The 24,586-nt window shown below is 38.5% G+C and overlaps 1 protein-coding gene across 1 annotated transcript in view; it reads left to right on the top strand.

Annotated features, from left to right (window-relative positions):
- The window catches only part of TMC1 (transmembrane channel like 1), a gene marked incomplete at its 5' end in the record, with an annotated part of 116,399 nt that overhangs the window by 17,045 nt on the left and 74,768 nt on the right, over positions 1-24,586 (top strand). The window contains 2 exons of the mRNA XM_084802364.1: positions 20,175-20,265; positions 22,278-22,359. Coding sequence (XP_084658490.1) covers positions 20,175-20,265; positions 22,278-22,359 — 173 coding nt within the window. The remainder of the gene's footprint in view (positions 1-20,174; positions 20,266-22,277; positions 22,360-24,586) is intronic.

Genomic DNA, 24,586 nt, shown 5'->3' on the forward strand with positions numbered 1-24,586 from the left:
TGTGTGTGTAAATAGAACCTTCTCAGTTTATATAATGTTACTCGTTGTTACTTGTGCGTATGTTTTCAGGACTGAACTTAAAAAAAAAAATTTACAACTAGGAATATAGGCATCTTCAGGGCTCCCAGTCAAAAGACAGTAATGGAGAAAGGGAGATAACACAGTGGCTGAGCTCGTGCCTTGCATGTGTGAGGCTCCTGGTTCAGTTGCCAGTGCTACAAAAATGAGTGAGGGGGAAACAGATAAACTGTTACTGTGTATATAGGAATAGCTTTGGGAATAGCTGTATCTGCACAGGAACTTTCTAATAAGGCTCTTGGCATGTTCAAGGCAGTTTGTTCTTACAGAGCTGAAAGGAACTCCTGTATTTTTTTCCCCCTTCCCATGCACAATTGTGTTTCTCATTGTATATTCTCAGTGTGAATTCAGTTTAGAATGTGCATAGTCTTTAACCAAATACATATTAATCTCTGCATCGATGGCCCAAGACAGAAGTATTTTATTTCTTAATCTAAAAATCACCCACACAAGAACAGAATCTAGTAACACTGTGTTCAGCTCTGAGAAGCAGAAAATATTGTGATGGACATCACTCTGTGGACAGTTTATGATGTGGGTGAGAATATGTGTGTAGTGTGAAAAAGAAATGTTGGTGCATTTTTCATTTATATGAAAGTCAAGGCTAATTTGTATTATCTATCTATAAAATTTATACCCTGTGTGAATACTAAGTATATTCCATATTTTAATTACTCAGAGTTTTTCACAGAGGTTGGACAACTAATCTTCCTTCCTGCAAAAGGCCACAACCAAGGGTGAAATAACACACCTGGATGGAAAATAAATGGTGTATTTATTACTCACCAAAACCCAAAACCTTTGACTATAACACAGCACTATGTTTTGCAACCACCTTATTTTGTTGCTAGGAAGCTGGCCCAGCATGATGACACACACTTTTAATCCCAGCACTTGGGAGGCAGAGGCAGGCAATGTCTGTGAGTTCAAGGCCAGCTTGATCTACAAAGTGAGTTCTAGGACAATCCCGGCTGTTACACAGAGAAACTCTGTCTGAAAAACAAAACAACCTCCTCCGAACAAAAACAAAATAAAACAAACAAACAAACACCCCAAGAGACTGGACTTTGATCTAAGGCTACCTTGAACTTTAACAATTTACAAGAGGGTGGATTGTGTTCTATAGTTTTCAAACTGCAGTCTTCAGAGGTCAAGTGGTTTAGTCAAATCAGTTCAGGGCGAGGAAAGCCTGAGGTAAAAGGGAGGACACCACGTGGTTACTAGCCAGCTACCTAACCCTGAGTTCTGTGTTGTGCTTACTGTATACAAGAGTTTGCATATGAAACAGTAACTGTAGAGTGAATTCGTCCATGGACATTACAAAATGGCTCCTATTTGGGTACCTATTAATGCTTATTTTAGGGAGAAAACAGTTTTAATTTTTCATAAATTCACAAATAAGAGTGAGTTCTTCCCACTTCCTTTTTCATGAAGTTGGCTCATAATGACACATCAAGTAGAATGATACAGTTTAGATAATAAAAATTAGATCCCTGAATTCTAGGCCAGCCTCGTCTACAGAACAAGTTCCAGGACCGAGAGAGCTACATAGTGAAACCCTGTCTTAAAAAACAAACAAACAAACAAACAAACAAACAACAATCAACCAAACAGACAAAAAAATGAAAACAAACAGGCTTCTAAGAAATAGTAGTAAAATATAATTAGATAAAACAAAAACTAACATGCCAGAAATTGGAAAGAAAGCCCAATAAACAGAAGGAAAAGAGTGCATGAGAAGGTGCTTGCTCTCACGCTCAGGATTCCCATGACACTAAAGCGCAAGCTGTCATCTACATAAAGGGCCTGGTGCAGAGCCTGCAGGTCCTGTGCATGCCTCAGCCGCTGTGGGCTCATAGGAGCTTTCATCATGTTGATTTAGACGGCCTGTTTTCTTGATGCCCTCCATCTCCTCAAGGTTCCTAAACTCTTCCCATCTCTCCCAAAGGGTTCCCTAAACCCTTAGGGGAGGGGTTGGGTGGAGATATCCCACCTAGGATGTCTAAGGCTCCTCACTCTCTTCCTAACACCTGACTGTGGGTCTCTGTATTTGATTCCATCTGTGGGAGAAGGAAACTTCTCTGATGATGGGGGAGCAAAGCACTGATCTCTGAGTATAGCAGAATGTTATTAGGAATAATTTTATTGCTAGCCTTTATTTATTTATTTATTTATTAAAAAAAATTTTTTTTTAGACCAGTAGTATTTGACTTTACTCTAGGTCCCTAGGCCAGTTAGTCTCAGGTTTGTTACCACCCAAGCAGTGTTGTGTGTTACTTACTGTTGTGAGCCTTATGTCAAATTAAATATTGGTTGGTTACTCCCACAAGATCTGTGCCACCATTTCCCTAGCCTACCTTGCAGGCAGAGCATCATTGTAGATAATGCGGTTTGCAGCTGACTTGGTGGTTACGTTTCTATTTTGGCAGTGGGAAGAGTGACTTCCTATGACAAAGACACAATCACTTAGTAGTCGAGGGTATATATAAGGCACCAGCTCAATTCCTCTATGGTCAATGTTGTGTTCAGCGGTGCGGCCTCACTGCCAGGTTCTGGAGAGCAACCTATAGTCTTGGCCAGAGTTACCTCCAAGATATTTTATATTATTTGAGGTAATTATAAAAGATGCCGCTTCCCTGATTTCTTTTTCAGTCTGCCATTTGTGTATAGAAGTGTTACTGATTTTGTAAAAGAGTTTATTTTTGTATCCAGCTGCTTTGCTGAAAGTGTTTACAAAGCTGTTACAAGAGTTTCCTGGTGGAATATTTAGGGTCACTCACATATACTATCATATCATCTGCAAACACACTGTGACTCCTTTCTTTCCAGTTACTTTGCCCTTGATCTCCATAAGTTACCTTATTGCTCTTCCTAAGACTTCAGGTTCTATATTGAATAAACATGGAGAGTGTCCTGTCTTGACCCTGGTTCTAGAAGGATTGGCTTGAGTGTTTCTCCATTTAAGTTGACGCTGTTGTTTTCTGTTGCTCCCTTTATCATTTGTATCCCTAATCTTTCCTGGCTTTTCATCATGAAGGCCCGTTGGTTCTCAGGCCTTTTCTCTGGCAAATGAGGTGATCTTTTTTGTCTTTCACTTTACTTATATGGTGGATTATATTTATCATTTTATGTTTGTTGAACCATTCCTGTATCTCTGGGATGAACCCTACTTGATCATGGTGAACAATCACTTTGATGTGTTTTTGGGTTTGTTTTTGCAAGTAACTTGTTGAGAATATTTACATGTATGTTCATAAGGGAATTTGGTCTATAATCTCTGTCTTTGTTGGGTCTTTATGTGGTTTAGGTATCAAGGTAACTGTAGCCTCATAAATGTTTTTTCTCTTTCTTTCTTTCTTTCTTTCTTTCTTTCTTTCTTTCTTTCTTTCTTTCTTTCTTTCTTTCTTCCTTTCTTGATACAGGGTTTCTTGGTGTAGCCTAGGCTGTCGTAGACTCACTCACTTTGTCGACCAGGCTGGCCTTGAACTCACAGCGATCCACCTGTCTCTGCCTCCTGAGTGCTGGGATTAAGGGCATGCGCCACCACACCCGGCTTCTTTCTGTTTCTTTTTGTTTGTTTGTTTGTCTGTTCTTCCTGCTTCTATTCTGTGGAATAATTTGAAGAGTATTAGCATGAGCTCTTCTTTGAAAGTCTGATAGAATTCTTTGCTAAAACCATCTGGGCTTTTTGTTTGTTGGTAAACTTTTCATTATTGCTTTAATTTCAGTAGGGGCTATAGATCTGTTTAATTTGTTTATCTGATCTTGATTTAACTTTGGTAAGTGGTATGTATTGAGAAAATTATCCATTTTTTCCCAAGATTTTCCAGTTTGGTGGAGTACAGATTTTAAAGTATGTCCTTAGGATTCTCTGTATTTCCTCAAAGTACGTTATGTCCCCTTTTGTTATTTTGGATATTCTCTCACTGACTTTTAACTTGGATAAGGGTTTGTCAAATTTGTTGATTTTCTCCAAGAATAAACTCTTTGCTTCATTTATCTTTTATATTTTTTCTTGTTGTTTCTCAAACAAGTTTTTGTTTGGATGGCCTGTTTATTGGTTAGAGTAAGGTATTGTAGTCGCATACTATTAGTGTGTGTAGACCAATATGTGATTTTAACTGTAGGAATGTTATTGGTGTGTGAGGGTCAAAATGTGATTTAAACTATACTGGTAATTTTTGTTTGTTTTGATTTTTTGCATTTGCTTTTTTGGTTTTTTCAAGACAGGGTTTCTCTTTGTAGCTTTGGCTGGCCTGGATTCACTTTGTCGACCAGGCTGGGATTGTTTTTTAGTACTATTGGCATTATTGTGAGTTCTTAACAAATCACTGTGGTTAATTTTAGTAATTCTTTTAAAATACTTTTAAATTCTCTCTTGGAGGCTATTTATTAAGAGGAATAATAATTACAACAAAATCTATTCCTTTTTTCCTTTGAGATTTACATGCTTTTTTTTAACATTTTCTTTGCAAAGATGAGCTTTGAAATGCATTATCAATAGACTTTGACCTACTAGGAACCTTTGCATCAGGATTCACCTTCCTTATGTCCACTAGACCATTAGACCACAGTATCCTTATCATTGCGTTAGATGAGAATGGTTCTCAGGTGGTCCAGGGATGCTGCTCCTATTTCCCTGGGAAAGTTGTACAGGTGATTTTTGCTGTTGTCCCTGCCTTGAAATCTCAGGCACGTGGCCTAGTTAAATCAGTCAAAAGCTCTGCCCCAATGGACAACAGAGAGATACAAGTCATGGACAACTGACTCTAAGATCTCCTAGTGTTCAAAGGTATTTCCTAAGATTGTTGGTAATAAACCTTACTCAATAATTGCCACATTTACTTATCCAAAGTTTAAAAGAGTGTATTACTTTATCTATAGTTAACAAAAGGACCATGAACTTCAAATAAGCAGGGTTTTTATGTAGCACTACTTACTGACATTAAATAATAAATGTTAGGGGTAAGAAAGTCCTAAAGTTTTCTTGCAGATAAATAAAAGTGTGGTTGCTTTCATGTAGTTTTAATACTGTGGATGGAATATAGGGACTGTGCATGCTAAATATATGTTCTATCACTAACCTATATCCGCAATCATCATGATTGCAATTTATAGGACTCTTTTTCTTATAACCTTATCTGTCATTGTGTGATGCATAATAAAACACAGTAGTTCAACTTCCTTATCATTTAAGAGCTTGTTACCTTTTAACAAGTTTTGATGAAACTCAGCGAAGTGGACTTATATTCTTCAGGAGTTTAGATGTAAGAACTAGTGTTCACAACTTTTATTAGGCTATAAATATAATGGTAATTTGAAAGGTGATAAAACAAGATGCATTAGTTATCACTTAAGATTATCTAGAAATGACTTTGAATATATTTGATCTACTACATTAACAGTAGACAGAAAGCAAATGTACTTCTGAGAAGCACAAAGTGCAAATAATCAGAAAAGTGAGTTTTTGCTGGTTTTTGGAAAATATCATACTGACCTCAGGTAAGGCATATATTTGTAGATAAAATTTAGTTTACAATAAGAGAACAAATAAGGCCTTTTTGGGACTATCTTTATAGCAATGATGAAGCAATGGCAAGTGTTATACTATTTTGGGGTCTTTAGTAAATGAAACAATGGTTATGCTTTATTAAGATATACTTACAGGTGTGGTGGTGCACACCTGTAATCCTAGCACTCAGGGCGGCAAAGGCAGGCAGTCCTCTGTGAGTTTGAGGCCAGACTGGCCTACAAAGTGACTCCAGGACAGCCAAATCTACAGAGAAAAACCCTGGCTCAACCTGCCTCCCCCCAAATTAGAAAAGTGTAAATAAGATGAATCACTGCTTTCAAGTAGTTGTATTGATGATGACTGTCACAATATACATAGGCTTACATATATACTTTTATATATTATATATAACATATTCACACAGGCACTGTGATATTCACCTGAGAATTTATGACCTATAGATTGATTTTTATATCTCTGCAAGTACTCTTATTGTATTTCATGACAAGCTCTTGGTCATAGGGGTCAGCATAGTTTATGTGGGAAGCCGCGGAAGGACACTGTGAAATAGTAATATTCCAAGTCAATTCATCAGAAAGACAGGCCCACGTAGGAGCGTAACGTACTCTGTGGATGACCTTATCTAAGCTGTGTTTCTAGTACAGAGGATGGCCTGCCATTCTGGCTTTGTCACATGGCGAGCAATCAGATTTCCCAGGCAGTCCTGATTACTTGCAGAATGGATGGGTTTACCATGCTTTTGAAAATACCATTTTAAATTGCTTGCCTACTCATGGATCAAACTACAGAACGCACAGTTCTAACAGATAATGGAGATTTCTGTTGGAACAATTTAGATCCAACAGTCCCAGATAACACTGCACAATTTGAAAAAAAGAAAATCTTGACTCTTTCAAATGTTTAAGAAGATGACATAGGAACACATAGGTATTGTGGTGAAGCATTTTCCTTTTGCCTTTCAAAGCAGAATGCTTCTTTTTCACAGGCAGCATCCTGAGAGGTCTTTTGTTTCACAGTATTCAGAGCTCATGAAAAAAGATGCTCAATTAGAAAGCACATGCTTGAGGCAGAATAAGCACATTTGTTTTCCAAGCCATGTTCACGGTCTTTGTAAACAGTTGAGTGGTAATATAAGAATATTAATCCAAGATTATAGATGGGTGTCTCTCATGGTGGAAATACAATCTTTGTTAGAGAAGTTCTGCATTCCAATGCCTGGAATGCCTATGCTTCCTACTCAAAATTCTACCAGCCTCGTGCTTTCTAGTTGACTTTATTATCTACAGTGGCTACTGTACCCCACAACCTTTAAACTGCATTGTTCTTGACCCTGCACACTTTTTTTCTTTTGGTTTTTCATGACAGAGTTTCTCTGTGTAGCCTTGGCTGTTCTGGACTCACTTTGTAGACCAGGCTGGCCTCGAACTCACAGTGATCTGCCTGCCTCTGCCTCCCGAGGGCTGGGATTAAAGGCGTGCACCACCACTGCCCCACAGACGTTGCACAATTTATAGGCCTATATCCCATTCTCCTTACTATAGTTTAGGATACAGAAAGGCTTCTCCGGAGTTTAAGATTTTTTTTTTCCAACACAAAACACACTGTAGAAATGATAGATAAATAAGAAGGAAATGATGACAGAAACAAAATAAGGGACTGGAGAGGTGACCCTGCAGTTAAGAGCTCTTGCTGCTCTGCTAGAAGGCCTGGGTTCAGTTCCCAGCACCTGTGTTGAATGGGTCACCTGCTTGTGATTCCAGGGTCAGAGAATCTGTGATGTCCTCTACTGGCGTCTCTCTGCATTCACTGAATGCTTCACAGACACACACACACAGACACACACACAGATACACACACACACACACACACACACACACACGAAGTAAATGTCTTGACCAGAATTTTGAGTCAAGCTTCTTTGTGGTAATTCAAGTATTGTGATGATTAGCATTATGTTTTAAGTTTAAATTACTGTGCTTAAGAGATCTATAAAAAAACAAAAACAAAAAACAAAAACAAAAACAAAAACCAAACCGCCTCTAGCCTGTAAGTCTCACTTGCCCAAGGACAGATAACTTCCTGGAATGTTGGAACTGCCGTTCATGGAAGACGACAAGCCACATGCTCACACCTATAAACAAGCTTGGTTGTCCCAACCGCACAGGATGTGCTTGATCACATGTCGGCAGGTGGTACATAGGCAACACATAAGCAGGAAATACATAAGGAAGTACGTTTGCTCCTGATTGGACCAAGGTAAGAAGTCCATGGCCTTGTGGGTTTTGCCTTTAATGTAATTCAGCACCATATTCTGGGAATTCCAGGTATGGACCTGGCCAGTATTTAATAAAGCTTGCTTCAAATTTGACCCCCCAAAATGTGGAAGTGGTCTTACTCTGGCCTGGTGGGAAGGACAGAATCTGCTGCTGAGAGTATCTCACCCTGAAGGGGAACACAAACCCTACCCTTAGAAACGGCTTTGCTGATGAGATCAGTTAAGGTAATGTCTTCATTGAGCTTAACTTCTGTCTTCATCTCAAACACTTCAGATTCTAAGATTCATGTGTGGCATCAAGGTCACATTCTCATCAAACCTGATTTCTGTTCAAACACCAGCTCCATGATAGCTAGCTGAGGCATCTCCAGATGTGCAGAGCTTCATCCAGTGCTCCATAGCCCCACACCTCCTAACCTTTAGGTCATAAGGCTGCTTTTATGATCTTCAAGGGGCTCATTAAAAGAAAGGTCAGAGCAGCAGCAGCAATAGACATAAAACCTTATACAACTCAACAAAACTATATAGTGAGATGTTTATAAAATCACCACTGTAGAATTTTTCATACTAAATGTCAATCAATCTGGTTGGAATTGTGCTGTAGAGACAGAGAAAAATATCCCAATACTTTTCTGGCACATTTTAGAACACTTTTGCATAATATGGCATATACTTAAGCGACATATTTCGGGGCATTGGAATCTGTTATCTTTCAGCTTCTCCTGCCGACAATAGTATAGTCTTAACAATTATTTGGTATTTTTTTTTTCCTAAAGCGGAATGCTAGTCAATATTTGGAACCCAATATAGGGTCTTAGCTTCAGGGAAAGAATGTATGCTGCTCTGTGTTCCCTGCTACTGTTAATACAAAGAATTCTTTGGAATATATAAATTGAATCTTAATTAGGTACAGAGTGGAATTAAGAAGACTTAATTGCAAGTAGAAAGATTACCTGCTGTATTTAAAATATTACACACAAAAATCCACCTCTGTTTTTACTGCCTTACTTCATCTCAAGTTGCTCTGAGATACTTGGCTGCTCTTCGTGGTACAAGTAAAATTTGAATTTTCCTTTGACTTTTATGCCAGTCCTGAAAATTGTTTTAGAGACTCAATGTCTCAGTTTGCTTTTGATTGCGGAGATAAACACCATAACCAAAAACCACTCGGGGAGAAAAGGGTTTATTTCATCTTACAACTCCCAGGTTATAGCCCATCACAGAGGGATGTTAGGGCAGGAAGTCAAGGGAAGGCATCTGGAGGCAGGGACTGAAATAAATTGAGAAGGAATGTTGCTTACTAGCTTGTTTCCCTTGGCTTGTCCAGCCTGCTTTCTTATGCAACCCAGGACCCTCAGCCCAGGGTCAGCACTGCTCATAGTAGACTAGGGATTTTCATATCAATCATTAACCAAGAAAAGGCTCCCACAGATTTGTCTGCAGGCCAATCTGATGGAGGCATTTTCTCATTTGAGGTTCTCTCTTTCCAGATGACCCTAACTTGTGTCAAATTGACAAAGAGCTAACCAGCACACCCAGGGAACAAAATCATCTATCTCAAATTTGAAGTATTTCTCTTGTAATAACTTTGAGTCTGATAAAAATCTGGTCAGCTTAAGCTGTGTATCACATTTCCATGAGTTTTATTAGTGGTAGAGGAAAAAAAAAAGTACTTTAAAACCCTTTCATATGCAGATGTTACTAAAATTTCTTCCCTTAGGGAGACATAAGCAGTATCTTCTTTCTTCCTAAGGTCCCAATGACAAAGGAGAGGTGCAATTCTCTGGGAACCAACGAGTTTATTGGGTTTCCTTATAGAGCTTAGGCTGGAGTTTGCTAATGGGGGGGGGGGGTGCAGATGCTCCTGCTTCATAAGAGCCACACCTGGAAAGCCTTACCAAGCATGGATGAAGGCTTCCCTGCAGTTGCCTGGATGGCACTTCCCAGTTCCCTTCCCAGTTCCAACTTATATTCTCTCCCTGGTCTCCCAAATCCCTAGGCCACTTTCTGTTAAGATAGAATTGCACACAACTGGTTGTGAGTGGTGGCTGGAAACTCTGGTGAGATGTCCACAAACTTCTCTGTGCACTCCTTGGAAGAGGGAAGGTTGCTAATCCTCAGTAGCCAATATTCCTAGCTGTGTCAAGCTTTTGCAAAGAGATCCAACAGAACTGAATATGAGAGCCTGACTGAGAGGATAGTTCTGTACAATGGCAGACCACACAAAAGTTCCTAATAAAGATGAGAAGGATCATGGCTCTACTAGGGAATCCGGGTTTCCTTTTTGGGGTTCTAAGCCTCATTTTAAGAAGAACTAAGATGAATGCTTGAGGACAGTTTTGTCAGTTTCAGAGAAACACAGCAGATCAGGCAAGCTGTGAAGCTTAACTGTAGGGAGGAGAGAGGCAGGGGAGAAAGAAAGTCATGAGTTAAGGTCAGAGAGAGAAGGTGTGTTCAGCAACAGAGATCAGCATGCAGCTGCATGACTGAAGGCAGAGGAGGAAGGGTGGGGAGCTTCAGAGAAACAGTGAGAAGCCTATTAAGGCTTTTACCCAATATCCAATAGGAGAAAAAGAGAAAAACAAAACAAACAAGCAAACAAACAAACAAACAAACAAACAAAACACCTGGGTAGCTCCAGGCCATGGACCTGAATTCAGAAGGCATCAAATTCCAAATTCTTGAATTCTGGGCAGAGGCTGTACCAGGACCTATGGCTATAAGTAGAAATAGAGACAGTTTACCTTGGCAGAGTTCGGCCGTTGACTCTGCCTGCAACTAAGCTTGCCCATTTTAGGCAGAATTCTGTCTGTGGCAGGAACAAGGACACTTTGCTGAGTGGCTTGTTTACCACACTTGAAACTAACTTCATAAAGAGGTTCTTTGATGTGAATCATCTTCTTTGAGATAGGCTGGGTGTTGCCAGGAGTTAACTTGTCTTGTCAAAGAATCTTTAGGATAATGAGAACATGTTTAAATGCCATATTCTGTAGGTCTCTGAGGCTTTTGAAGATCTTACTTAACTATTTTACCTTCTATGTCTATAAAACTGCGTCTATCTGTTTGACCTAGGATATGTACTCTTGTGATAAAATTAGACTATTATTTGACCTGGCCATGATTTGCATCAATATACAAAATTCTATATCAATGAATTAAAAATAACCTTCTTTGTGAGTAACAATCAAGGCCTTGAGTTAAGAAATAGGTTCAATCATCTACCTTTTGTTCTATCCTCTCTCTATATTTCTATATCCCCCTTTTTTTCTCCTCAGCTCCTATCTCCTTTCCTACAAGTAAGCAAGTCCTCAATAGTTCCTGCCTATCAAATATGTCTGGCAGAGATAATGGGCTGGAAAACCGAAGATGAGGCTCCAACACTATAGAGAGTGTTGGGTCACTATCCTGACAATAAACTGTCTCAGTCATTTTTTTCATTTTGGAAGCTGATAACTTGCACCTCCAGGTCACTCAAGCATTTAACTTTTATTCCTTCTCAAGTCTCTGATGGGGTTGAAGAACAGATATTTTAGTCTTACAATCAAGTTTAGTTGGTTAGGGGATAAGATATTTTTATATCAAGATAGATGATTTAAGTTAACAGAGATGAGATATGATAGATACTGAATTTCATTCAGAAACTTGGACCCAACAAAGTAGGAAGGATGGTTGCTTCGAGCTTGACAAATGCAATGGCCAAATTGCTATGAATGTAACATTCATATAACTCATGATTTTCTCATGGTTCTTCCTGCTGTATGTAGTTTATCTTATTCCTGTGTAATAATATAAATATATATGTTAAAAAAGAAACATAATAAAATAATTTTAAAAAGAAATAGAAACAGTTTATGGAAAAAGATAAAGAACTCTGGAGAAGAGCAATAGGCTAGTGAGCTAAGGTAAAAAGCCCTCAAGCATAGGCCTCTCACCTCTCCTGTTTGTATTACATGTGGTTTTTTGGTGTAGGCTCTGTGCTTCACCTGGAGCCCAACCTTCCCCAAGCATGTTCTTTATGACATCCACATGGGCACAGTTTCTCATGTTTCTCTGCCATTCTTTTATATGATGATCTTTTTTTTTTTTTTTAATATTTTTTGTTAAGAGAATGGTTCCCATAGACTCCTAGGGAGCGGCACTTTGAGGAGATGTACCTTCCTTGTTGGAGAAAGTCTGTTGCTGGTGCTGGGGTTTGAGGTTTTAGATGTTAAAGCCAGGCCCAATCACTCTCTTCTGGCTCTTGCCTGCCAATTCAGATGTAGATCATTCAACTATCTCTCTAGCACCACGTCTGCCTGCCATCGTGCCACAATTCCTGCCACCACAATAATGAACTAAACCTCTGAACTAAACCTCGGAACCTGTAAACCAGCCTCAGTTAATTGTTTTCTTTTATAAGACTTGCCTTGGCCATGGTGTCTCTTCACAGCAATAAATACCCTGACTAATACACATATGGGTACAGGTGCCCACTGAAGCCAGAGGAGGTCATGGGTTGCTCAGAACTAGAGTTATAGGCTAACACAGGAACCATAACCAGGACTCCAGCCCTGTGAACAGCAGAACACTTAGAAAAAAAAAATCTATCTATCTATCTATCCAGTATACAGTGTTCACCTACACGCCAGTAGAGGGCACCAGGTCTCATTATAGACAGTTGTGAGCCACCATGTGGTTGCTGGGAATGGAACTGAGGACCTCTAGAAGGTCCACCAGTGCTCTTAACCTCTGAGTCATCTCTCTAGCCCAGCAGAACACTTCTCTAGCCTATTGATGCACTAACCTCCAGCTGTTACTCTTACATCTTACAGTGATCCACTGAAATGTATATATTTTAGATGTCAAGTGGTATTTACTTAAAATTACACCAAAGTAAGCCAGATATACAAGCTTAGAGGTTGTACACACATATATGAATTCTTTTGTTTTTTGTTTTTTTCATTTTTGCTTCATGGTATCAGGTGGTCAGTGAGATAGTGAACCAGCGATTTGAAAAATAAATGTATTCACAAATGTCATTAAGAAGACTCAGAATAGCCAGAGCACTGCTCACCTGTGAGCATATCAAAACAATGACCCATAAACAACAGTTTTTCCTCTCAGCTCTTTGAAAATTAATCTATCCATGTGAAGACCTTTTACAGGTGGACTCAGCCAATGAGTATATTTGATTCAATACCAACTGTTGCCCCTATCCTATACATTGGAGTTGTTTGGGATACTGAACAATGTTCATACCTGTATCTCATTCCTAGATAATATGACTTAGGCGCTCTGAGGTTGCAAAGACACTGGTCTAGGAACTGGTAAAGACCCAACAGTGATGTTCAAGGTGCAGGCATCCAGAAAACAGAGCTCAACGGCCATCCGGCGCTCTCACCAATGTTAACTTATTCAATTAGAATAAGTTGAAACTCACTTGTATGCACTGTGCTATACTATGTGTTAGGAAATTGAAGTGAAAGACAACTATGTTTGTAAACCGTTGTTAATCACAGTTACTATTTTATAGTGCATATGCTGGTTGTCATGAACTAAACTAAGCATCTCCTATCGCCTTTAAAACATATGGAAAGCCTAAAAAGTACCCTCATTGCCATTTCCATGTTGCGGAGGAAGCAATCGAACATCCTCACTATCCTTGTTAATTTCATTAGAATCCCCTTTAAAATAACACATGCATTACTTCAAATATTAGGGTAACTTAAATAACTATTCCAACCTAATTATGGAGATATGTTATCTTTCTGCTGCATGAAAATAACTTCTTCTGTTATTCTGTTTTAATTACTCAGAAATATTTCAGGAAAATCTGAGTTTTGTAGATAATTTGGTTAATTATTTTTGAAATGTCAGTACTTATTTCAAAAGACCTTCCATTTTTCTGACTCCATCACCAGGAAGTATTCATGAGCAGAAATTTTGATTGTACTTAGCCTAAGCACCGATTTTGAAATGTCTGTCATTTATCTGCGCAAGAAATTGGTTGCTTCTCTAAACCATTGAACTGAAAAGAAGAGGAAAGAAAAGTCAACTTAACCTTACTCAAAGGTGAAATATTTCAGGGGTGAGAACACATCAAAGACAGAATTGCATGTCCCAACTCTTCTGTGTACTCAGGGTAGTATTGTATGCTGTAGGTAAATTACCTGTTTTGTAAGTTAGGCCAAAGTGTGCTCTTTCAGCTAACTGTGAAAGCATTATTGAAAGCCCATGAAACCTTATTATTCTAATTACTATCACAAGGGGTTGATAAATGAATGATGAGGCCAGGTATTACTGTCATTAAATAGACCGTACTTAATTATTTATCCCAAGGGCTGGAGTTACAGTCCGGAGTGCAGAGCACACTGTACCAGGGCTCGTAGACCCAGAGACCAAGTTACAGTCTTGGTAGATGGCATTTGTTGAAAGCAATTCAAGGGTGTGACGCACATCTTTCTGTCAGCCATTTAGATGGTTTACAACCAGTAAATATTTATGGTTTACCTTTGAAGGATAGTTTTGTCTTATTTTATTTACTTATTTATTTATTTTTTTGTTTTTGTTTTTCAAGACAGGGTTTCTCTGTGTAGCCTTAGCTACCCTGGACTCACTTTGTAGACTAGGCTGGCCTCAAACTCACAGTGATCCACCTGCTTCTTTTTTCTTTTAATTTTAATTTTTTCTTTTTCTTTTTAAATATATACATTTATAATATTACACATATATACAATAAACTACCTACAGCAAGAAGAAGCACGAAACAATCAGGAATTATATGTGTTATATTCATAGTGTTTTGGCTATTTGTATTTGGCAACCTTGAAGAAAACATCTTTCCTATCTTGGTGCATTTAAAATTCTGAAAGTAAGTTAGGATCTATCATATTTCATCTCTATCAACTTAAAACATCTATCTAGACCTAAAAATATCTTAACCCCAAAACTGCACCAAAGATAACACCTGGAGACAAGTGTTTAGATGAATGACTTCTGGGGTACATTTCCCATTCAAATAACCACAGATGGTATTTGACAGACAAACTTAGTACTATACTTAAGTTAAAAAAATCTATCAATAACTAATGAAAGAAGCAATAAAAACTTAAGTAGTTAAACAAAAATGTATCTTTGATAACTAAAATCTTTGTTAATGTCACACAAATATGGTTCCATACTATTAAATGGTTTGGGCATTAATGTAGCAATCATTATAATTTGGTTGTAATATTGACTTCCTTCTCTTAAGTTCTACTCATTTAATGTTCATCAATTCATAAAATTAGCATAATTATTCACTTACACAATTAAAAACCTTGGCCCAAATAGAGAGTAGAATATCTGTTTTCTTTCTTTCCTTTATTCTTTCTTTTCTTTCTTTCTTTCTTTCTTTCTTTCTTTCTTTCTGATATCACCAGGATTTTTATTGTGCTTATTTGGTCCATTATTTTTCCTTGTAATAATTAAATTCAGCCACATATTGATTATTCTTCACACTTGTATGCCCATTCTTGGCTTAGCCTTCTCCCATAGCAACCATTTGTTTCCCAAAACCATTCTTCTTCCCTATCAATATTGTTGATACCTCCAACACTCTGCTAGGTCCTCTCTCTGCTTAGATGTTCTGCAGGCACCCCTCTCATCAGTCCAGTCACCTGCCATCTCCTCAGAAAGAGCCCTTCTGAACAGACAGCCCAAGAAAATAAGAGTTATTCTGAGTAAAATCGCATTATTTCAAGACTTTGTGTATCATTTTCCCACACAAACTCAGAGACACAAAAATTAATTTTGCACCACCTTACTAGTCTGTAACCTTCGGAGATCACAAGCATCTTTAGCCTCCTTTGAAGCTATATTTTTAATGTTTGAGCAAAGTTTAGATATCTTGATGTCTAAAATAAGATAGGCTTTCACTCTATATTTCCTTTTTTGTTTGCTTTTAAATTTATTTATTTGTTTATTCACTTTACATCTAGGTCATAGCCACATCCTTCCTCACCTCTCAGTTTCCCCTCTATCCTTCTCCCTCCACCCCTCCCATATTCCTCAGAAAAGGGGAGCCCTCCCTTCCCATCCACGCCAGCTCATCAAGTCCTATCAGGGCTGAGCTTGTCCTCTCCCCGTGTGGCCTGGCAAGGTAGTCCTGCCAGGTAGAAGTGAACAAAAGCTGGCAAGAGAGCTCATGCCAGAAGCAGGCCCCATGCCCCTTACTAGAGGAGAATAGCCATTTTCCCATACTTCTGACCTGTTATTAGTAAGACATGCTTTCTAAAGGCCCATTCGTGAAGAAAGCATTCTAAATACATCAAGATAAACAGAATGTGATTCATAATAAAAATCAAGTATCTACAGTCCTGGATATATAGTTAGGAGAACAATCTCTGATAATTGGACTTTTCGTTTTTGAATGAGTGAGTTTAAGTATCTAGCAAGTAAAAGTAAATGAACAAATAGCAACAGGGAGAAGCAGGAGATAGGTGAGCAGCACTCAGCAGAAAAGTCTCCACAGCCTGGTTGAGAGAGCAAGCAAAGTTAACATCATCCCATCAGGCTTACAAACATCCAGCAGCAATCAAGTGGGGAAGCTGAGGAACTCAGGTGGAGTTCCAGATTGACCTTTCTCTCCATGGACGAGCTCTCGGCCTCCTTCTTCCACAGAAGATATATATATATATATATATATATATATATATATATATATATTTTTTTTTTTTTTTTATAGCAGAGACACACATAACCTGTTTTAGAAAGTTAACCTTTTAATTGTTCCCCAGGATGCAATGTTTCTAATGCCCTTTACTCTTGGTGGTTTGTTTGTTTGTTTTTTGTTTTTTCCTCATTAAAGAGCTAGGCGCCAAGTAGCCCCAGGACAAAGGGTTTTGGAGGAGACAAGAAAAGACCTCCTTGCTTCCAAAATTCCCTTTCAACAATCTTGAACAACACGTGACAGTTGACCATTGGCAGTAACAGTATGCTTATGAAGTGGCCGTTTTGTTACATTGAATAACAAATTCTGATTTTACTACCAAGAATTTTTAATTTTCTATATGTGTTTATTATAGTAAGTCATGGTATAACTCTTACATTTATTACAATTTTTAGTTTTAGAAGTTCTTGATGTCATATAACTGAATCAGTTCTGTTATGATACAAGATATGAGTTCCCTCAAAAGCTCACGTCAGTATATGATCTTGAAGAATAAACACCATGAGTTTTATAAGGAACCCATAGATGCAACACAATTATTTGGACACATTTATGGTGACATTAAAAAGAAAAAGAAGAAAAGAAATTTGAGAAAATGGCATTAGTATTCCACATGGGTTAGTGGTTAAGAAATACATGAGTGCTACAGTACATATTCCATGATGGTTTGAGAAAGACTTGGAGCTTGCGTGTGGAAGCAGTTTTTAATATGGTTGTTGCTTCAGAGTTGTGAAGTGTGATGCTTTTTGACATTAATAAATATGCTTTTCTATACTCACCCAGTGTTTCTCATTAATAAAATTACAAATAAGCAAGGCCAACATTCATGTTTTGCTTGTTGGTCCATGGTATATCAGTAATATTAGACCAAGTTTTAGTGCTTGGAAATAAGCAGTATAGTAGAATTGGCTTTAATACTTCTGACATCAGTATCTCATCTTGTTCCTGCAACCCCCTTGGAAAGGAGTAAAGGAATTGTTAAGATATTGTTGTTTGGGGAATCCTGACATGTTCAAAGTCCTGTAGTAACAAGGATCTTGTGCCAGACTCTGACCAAGTCAATAGGGGATCCTGAGGATGTGTATGTACATCTGAAAAACAGGACTCCTAAGCATGGGCATAAAAAGCATCGTAAGCATAGGTAAGCCCATGGAGTAAGACCCAGAGGCTGCTTAGAACTAGGGGAGCCTCATCTGCATTGCAAAGCCTCTGGTTGAGCATTTTACAAAGTGTGCACTGGCTACCACCCTTGTTCCTGCCTTAACATCTGCATAGTGGTACTAAATTCAATGCTTTCTTTGTTGCACAGGTCTGAAAAGTGAGTCATGAGATCTCTCAGTTTATAATATTTTATACTGCTTTATTAAATACGTCTTGACTGCTTTATAAATTATCTTTCAATCAATCTTCCCAACACAGAGGTTATGCCAAATATTACAGTGTTTGACAAAGCTAGCCCAGTAACTCTTCTAGGACATTGGCAATTAAATTTCAGGGAATAATAATTATAAAGGGCACAATGTAAGACCTGGGAATTAGTGTCCTTAATATTTGTGAATGTGGAAAATATAACCATTAGTTACAATTTTACAGTCAGCTTTACATCATTTTATTGAGCATCTTGCATAGTCAAGATCAGCACACCAGGGAAACAAATGGCTTGCTCTTCACGAATGACTTTGGGTGTTTTTTGTTGACTGAAGAAACTTCACCATGGTGACTGTGTTTGCATGCCAGACAATAGGTGGGCACTTGCCCACAAGTGTATAAGGAAGAACCATTCCCATCTCAGATAAGATAGCTACTGCTAGTGTTTTGTGGTTTTGACCACTATATATTATAAGAGTCCGAGCTTGGCATGGATACTAAGGAACATCTTATACAAAAATCCTTCTCCGATTCCATCTTAAAAGATGTACTCTGTGAGGAAGTATGTTCATAGTAATACATGAAGGGTTCCATTTGCAACACTACACTTTGAGGGCCACCCAACTGACCATCACATTGCACCTTCAGATTCACAACCCATTTGAATTGGCCTTCTCTTTGTCTAGAGAGATACATGTCCACTAGACCACATATTCCCTAATCCCTCAGAGAAGAGAAGCCAGAGCCACCTCAAATTGTAAAGTCCTTTCTCTGGAACAGACAACAACAAAGTTACTATGTTACCTAGGTAGGGCTGATAGAATTGAGACTGGGTGGAAAAGTAGCAAGCATTTATTTCTTACTGTTCTGTAGGCTGGATACAGTCAGCATGCTAGCATCCTTCCAGGTGCAGATAACCAACTAGTTGTGCTTTTTCCAAACTTCTCCTGCCCTCGCAAGGTGGACAGAGGTTGCTAATTCTGACTGCAAGACAGCAATTCCTTCAGCCTAAGTAGTCATTTTCTGTGTGATATGATGTCCTCAGACACCGTGGTGTCCCATAAAATGACATCATCACCATGTGGCATTGTCAGCATGTAGGTTTGTGGACTATGACTTTTGGACAAACACAAAGTTGACTAGCGATGCATTTCTCAACACATACCTCTTAAGAATGTGTCCCTATGACAACACAGCCTTACTGTTGTTCAGTGATGCAGGACTGCAACATCATGAAATGACATGAAGGTGACCACTCCTTAGGTAGCACACTGGGGATTATATTGACAGGGTGGGGTGGGAGGGGCAAACATTCAGTTCCTAACAATAATCAAAAACATGTGTATCTAACATGTTCACATTATATTCTGATTAATTAGTGTGCTTTTTAAATGGACACTGATGTGGGTCCTGATGTATTACTATTTGGGAGTCATGATTTAATTTCAAGTTTAAATTAAAAAAAAATCAGAGTTAAATTTAAATTCTTTTCTGAGTTTGAGACCCAAACTCTTCCGTTCCCTCTCTTGAAATCCATCTGTTTTGGAGTGTGACTTTTGTGCTTTAAGCCATAACTGCTCTCATGAAATTAAATACCAGGTCAACTTGTCCCCAACTCTTCCTTGTTTTCTTTTTCTTCCTTTCTTTATTTTAAATGAATTATTTTTTTTAAGGGAAAAATTCAAGATGAAAAATCTGGTTCCCAGAACCTGACATAAACCTCAGGTTTAATTTTATATGTGTTGGGAATGAGAAAAAGGAGGATTCTCTCTTTTGACACTTGGCACACATCCATCCCCAGGCTTTTGGTAACTCCAGGTGATTAATAAGCAAGATTAAAAAATAATTACTTTTCCTGTCCAGAATTAAAATAAAAGTAAACATACAATAAGTGTCTCTAGGTTATAGATTTTTACAAAGATACCTAAGATCATGCATATATTTTTGACGTGAAGGTGGAAGTGCCACTGTGTAGGTATTCAGAGGGGTATATGGGAGGGAAGGGTACACCAGCGTGCAGGAGGAATAGGGAAATACATTCAATGTACTATACGTTTGTTTTAAAAAAAAAAAAAAACCCTGGAAGTCTCTTGGTTATAAAATACAACTTAGGTTCAGTTGCTATGGGCATGGAGAGTCTAGAAGAAAGAAGATAGAAAACCTATCAAAATTACATGTCTCCTGCTTGTAGGCCAACCCCTATCTACCTATCTCTTGTTTTCTTTTCTCAGGGAAGCAAAGAAATTTGTGAGTGAAAATGAAGGAGCTCTTGGGAAAGGAAAAGGAAAGAAGTGGTTTGCATTTAAGATGATGATGGCCAAGGTAAGCCTTTTAACAACTCAGGCTGCTCAATGTCACAGTGACCCCAAGTGCGAGAGCCAGAACATCCTGTCTGTTCTGGGAGACAAAACCAGTTTTAACTGTTTGCGTGCATACAGCAAAGGCTCATATAGCATGTGCATAGCCTATCTTTTGTATTAACATTTGAGAAGGGATTTAGGATTATTCCTTAAGATAGACTGAAATTTTCAAATAGTTGCAAACACCAATATCTACCGTTTTTAACTTTTATGCCATTTATAATTTGCATGATTTCACAACTTCCAGAAGTAAAAGCCTGTGCGGCCTTCCGTTTTCTTGTTCTCAAGGTGACAGGCTAAAGCTTTTTACAAATGTCTGTAAGTTTAAAAGCCATAACCTCCCTTCCCCATCCCATGCTATTTTTCTTTTTCTATCAGGAGCATCAACTAGGCACTGGAAATAAAATAAAACATAAAAAAGATAGATTTATACAAAACAGGTTTTGGAGAAATATAGAAAAGAAGCTCACTTTTATTTACATTTATTATGGCCAAGCACAAGATTGAATTCTCTATAAAGTTACTTTTTTCTCAGAGAAGGGGGTTCATAGGTCTTATTAGTGTCTCTATAAATTCTGCCAAAACTGTAGAAAGATGTATTTTATGGAAAGAGAAGTTTGCAAGGAAATCAAAGTTTCTTTTAAAAAAAGATTTGTTTATTTATTATATATATAGTATCTTGCCTGAATACATGTCTGCATGCCAGAAGAGGACACCAGATCTCATTACAGATGATTATGAGCCACCATGTGGTTGCTGGGAATTGAACTCAGGACCTTTGGCAAAACACGCCATTCTTTGAATCTCTGATTCATCTCTCCAGCCCAAATCTTAAGATCTTCATTTTCATTTAATGAAAATAGTTACCTTTATTTGCCTTTTATCTTTTAAATACATTCGGTGGAACTTGCATGTGACAGAGTTTGGTTTCTGGCTTCTTTATTGGATGACTGGGCATCATGAGATTGGGTTTATGTTTAAAAGTATAAAATTATGCATTGTATGAAGACCTATTAATTTACATATTCTACTGAAGATGAGCATTTAGGCTATTCCTAGTTTTGAATAACCTTTTGAACTTCAGATTAAGCCTGTCGTTTCTACCTAGCTCTTACACTGTCCTGTGCTAACGAACACACATGGAAGGCCACCTGCCTCATTCTCAGGCTTCTTTAGACCTCTTGACCATGGACAGCCCGACACTATGGAGTAGAAGGAAGACCTTTTGAAAAATGGATTCATTATTTTCTGATATCCTGTCTTTCTATTTAGTTGACTATTCTCCTTTATCAAAAGGAACTGTCTCACGTGAGTGACAATTGTGAATCAAAATGACCCGGGGGAAGGCTTTCAAGGGAGAAAGACCTTATTCATAAGTCTATTGGTTTCTCATGCATTGAATATTAAAATATTGAATTTATGTCCATCACCCCACTAACACAGTTCTTATTTTATTGTTGTCTGGTAAAATAAATAGATCTTTTTGAGTGGTCAGTGTACTTCCTCTAAAACAGAATCAATGTCAATGCACATGCATGTCAGGTGTGTGTGTGTGTGTGTGTGTGTGTGTGTGTGTGTGTGTGTGTGTGTGAGCACACGCATGTGAGTGGGTGTGTGTGCAGGCGCGCATGTGTGTCTGTGTATTTTTTCTGTTTGTTTTGGAACTGGTGTGAGACATTGTTGCCCAGGCTGTCCTTTCATTGCTATTCTTGAGCGTTAGTCTTTCAGGTAGCTGGGATTATAAGCATGTCTAACAATCAACATTTCCTTTTTAATTAAGTTGTGTGGGGATGGTAGGGAATAGAGAAGGAAGTGGATCCTGCTGTGCTTTGATTTTTTACAAACCATCAGTATTGGGTGCCAGATAGTGCTCTGGAAGCCATTGTCTTGTGATTTGGGGGGGACCGTGGAGAATAAACACCTAGAAACACAAAAAGTCTATCTTCTCTTATTAGTGTTTGACTTTGTTTTCAGAAATGGGCAAAATTCCTCCGTGATTTTGAGAACTTCAAAGCTGCCTGCGTCCCCTGGGAGAACAAAATCAAGGCCATTGAAAGTAAGTGTTCACCAACTCTAAGCAGGCAAGGAAAGCTCCCTGAGAATAAAATCTCATAAGCTTTTCGCAGACCTTTCCCCTTTTAGGGATTCTTAGGGAAATTGAAAACCAACCAAACTGCCAACACAGCTAACAAAGCAGATCTTACTCTATCGTTGGGAAGTTGTGTGTTAGCTGGCTTAAAGGATGAAACATGTATTTTGGCTCACCAGTTCAGTCCCCAGCACATAATCACCGGGCCTTATTGCACTGGGCCTGCGGTGGCTTGGTACATAAAATTGGGACTGTGTGGTAAAGGTAGCCTGATAGTTGCAAGGCTGTGACAGATCACCGTGAGAGCCATGGTGTGGTCTTGGTCTTGTACCCCTTTGCATGCTGTGTTCACAGTGACTTAACTTCCTTAATCTAGGCCTCCTCCTCCTCCTCCTAAAGACCACAACCTCTGTGCAACATGGAATGCAGAAACTATGTCGTTGTATGAGCGCTTATCAAGGACAAAACTGGAGCCTTCATGTTCTTGTTTTATTCTGGGCAGGAAAGGTAGTATTTTGTACAATGACACTCCCCATCTTGGCAAGGCAGTGAATATATTAGTCTTTGGAACTTTAGACAATAATCAAAATGATAGTTTTTTAAAAATAAGAAGTCTTTATATCCCACATTCAAATTTATAAAGGAGAAAAAAACACAAGTAATTTGCTATCTTTATGTTCACAGTGGACCTTCATTTGGTGCAGCACTCAGCAGGTTCAGGCAAAAGCTTGCTTAGTGTAGTTCCATTTGCATAGACTAAAACAATTAAAATGTAAATACCGTACAAAAAATGGTGTACCATAAAAATATTATATGTAGAGAAAAATAGATATTTGGGAAGAAAATCACAGTTTTGCCAGTTGTGGTTCCTAGGGTTATGGCAAAGATCTGACTTTTATCCATGTGTGTTCAGATCTGAAGCTAGCTTTCTGCTGGCTGAAAACAACATTGCATAATTGATATAGAGGCTCCATAGGAAGACAAAACAGCCGATGGCCGTTTCACCAACATGATTGGGCACGCTTAGAGGTGTCCGTCTCTCAGTTCTGGGTGCCTCCTTCCATGACAGTCATTAATGGCCGTGAATTAAAATGTATCAGCTCATGATTTTCAAGTCTCTCCAAGTTTTCCTCATAGCATGCCCATCTTGCCAGAGTTTTCTTCAGGGTTTCCCCTTATTCAAAATTCTACTTTTAAAAGTGAATCGTTTACTATAATCTCATTCTGCTTTATGCTTATTTTCCCTAATAGACGTGAAAGCAGTTATTTTGCTTTGTTTATACCCAGAGCCCACTTGGCAGTCAACAAATGTGCACTGAATAAAACTACAGATAAATTTTTCAAAGGTCTGCCTCACTTTAGGTATGAATAGAAGGAGTTGCACGTAAATGAAAAGATTGATGCTACGGAATCCATCGGTTTCAGTGGCACAGCTGAGCTATATAATCTAGCTCCAATAAACAGACCGTGTGGGACATTAAGATCCTGATCAGGGACCAGCAAGATGGCTGAGTGGGTGACCACCACTCAGCCTGATGCTGACCTGGGTGACCACCACTCAGCCTGGTGCTGACCTGGGTGACCACCACTCAGCCTGGTGCTGACCTGGGTGACCACTACTCAGCCTGATGCTGACCTGGGTGACCACCACTCAGCCTGGTGATGACCTGAGTTTGGTCCTCAGGACTCACACAGAGGAAGGAGCCAGCTCCATGAGCTGTCTTTTGACTCATACATGTGCACTGTGACCTGAACACATACAATAAGATAATGGTTTCATATAATTTAAAAATTAGAAAATGTATTTAAGGAAAGACCTTAGTCAATTTACATGGAAAGTGCTTTGGCTTAGTCCTTACTTTGCCAAGATCACCTGTGAGTCTTTCAGCACAGCGTTTTAGCCTTCTGGTCTTGTCTGCACTTCTTGATCAGGTGTGATATGTGTTATGAGGAACTTGTTATCTGTAGAGATAGGTAGAAAACATACTATAATGAATTCTTTCTTTTTACAACACACTAGAACGTGTAAGTTCCAGCCTATTTCAGTAGCAATGCCATGTTAATTAGTACTTTATAAACAATGGTGGAATTATTTTATTGATTAGAATAGTATACAGGAATGACAGGAGTGAATATATATATATATGAATTATTTCCACACACATTCGTCAGCTATCAGGAGTATCATAGAGGT

This window comes from Acomys minous, assembly GCF_964271855.1.
Source record: "Acomys minous genome assembly, chromosome: 2".
NCBI lineage: Eukaryota > Metazoa > Chordata > Mammalia > Rodentia > Muridae > Acomys > Acomys minous.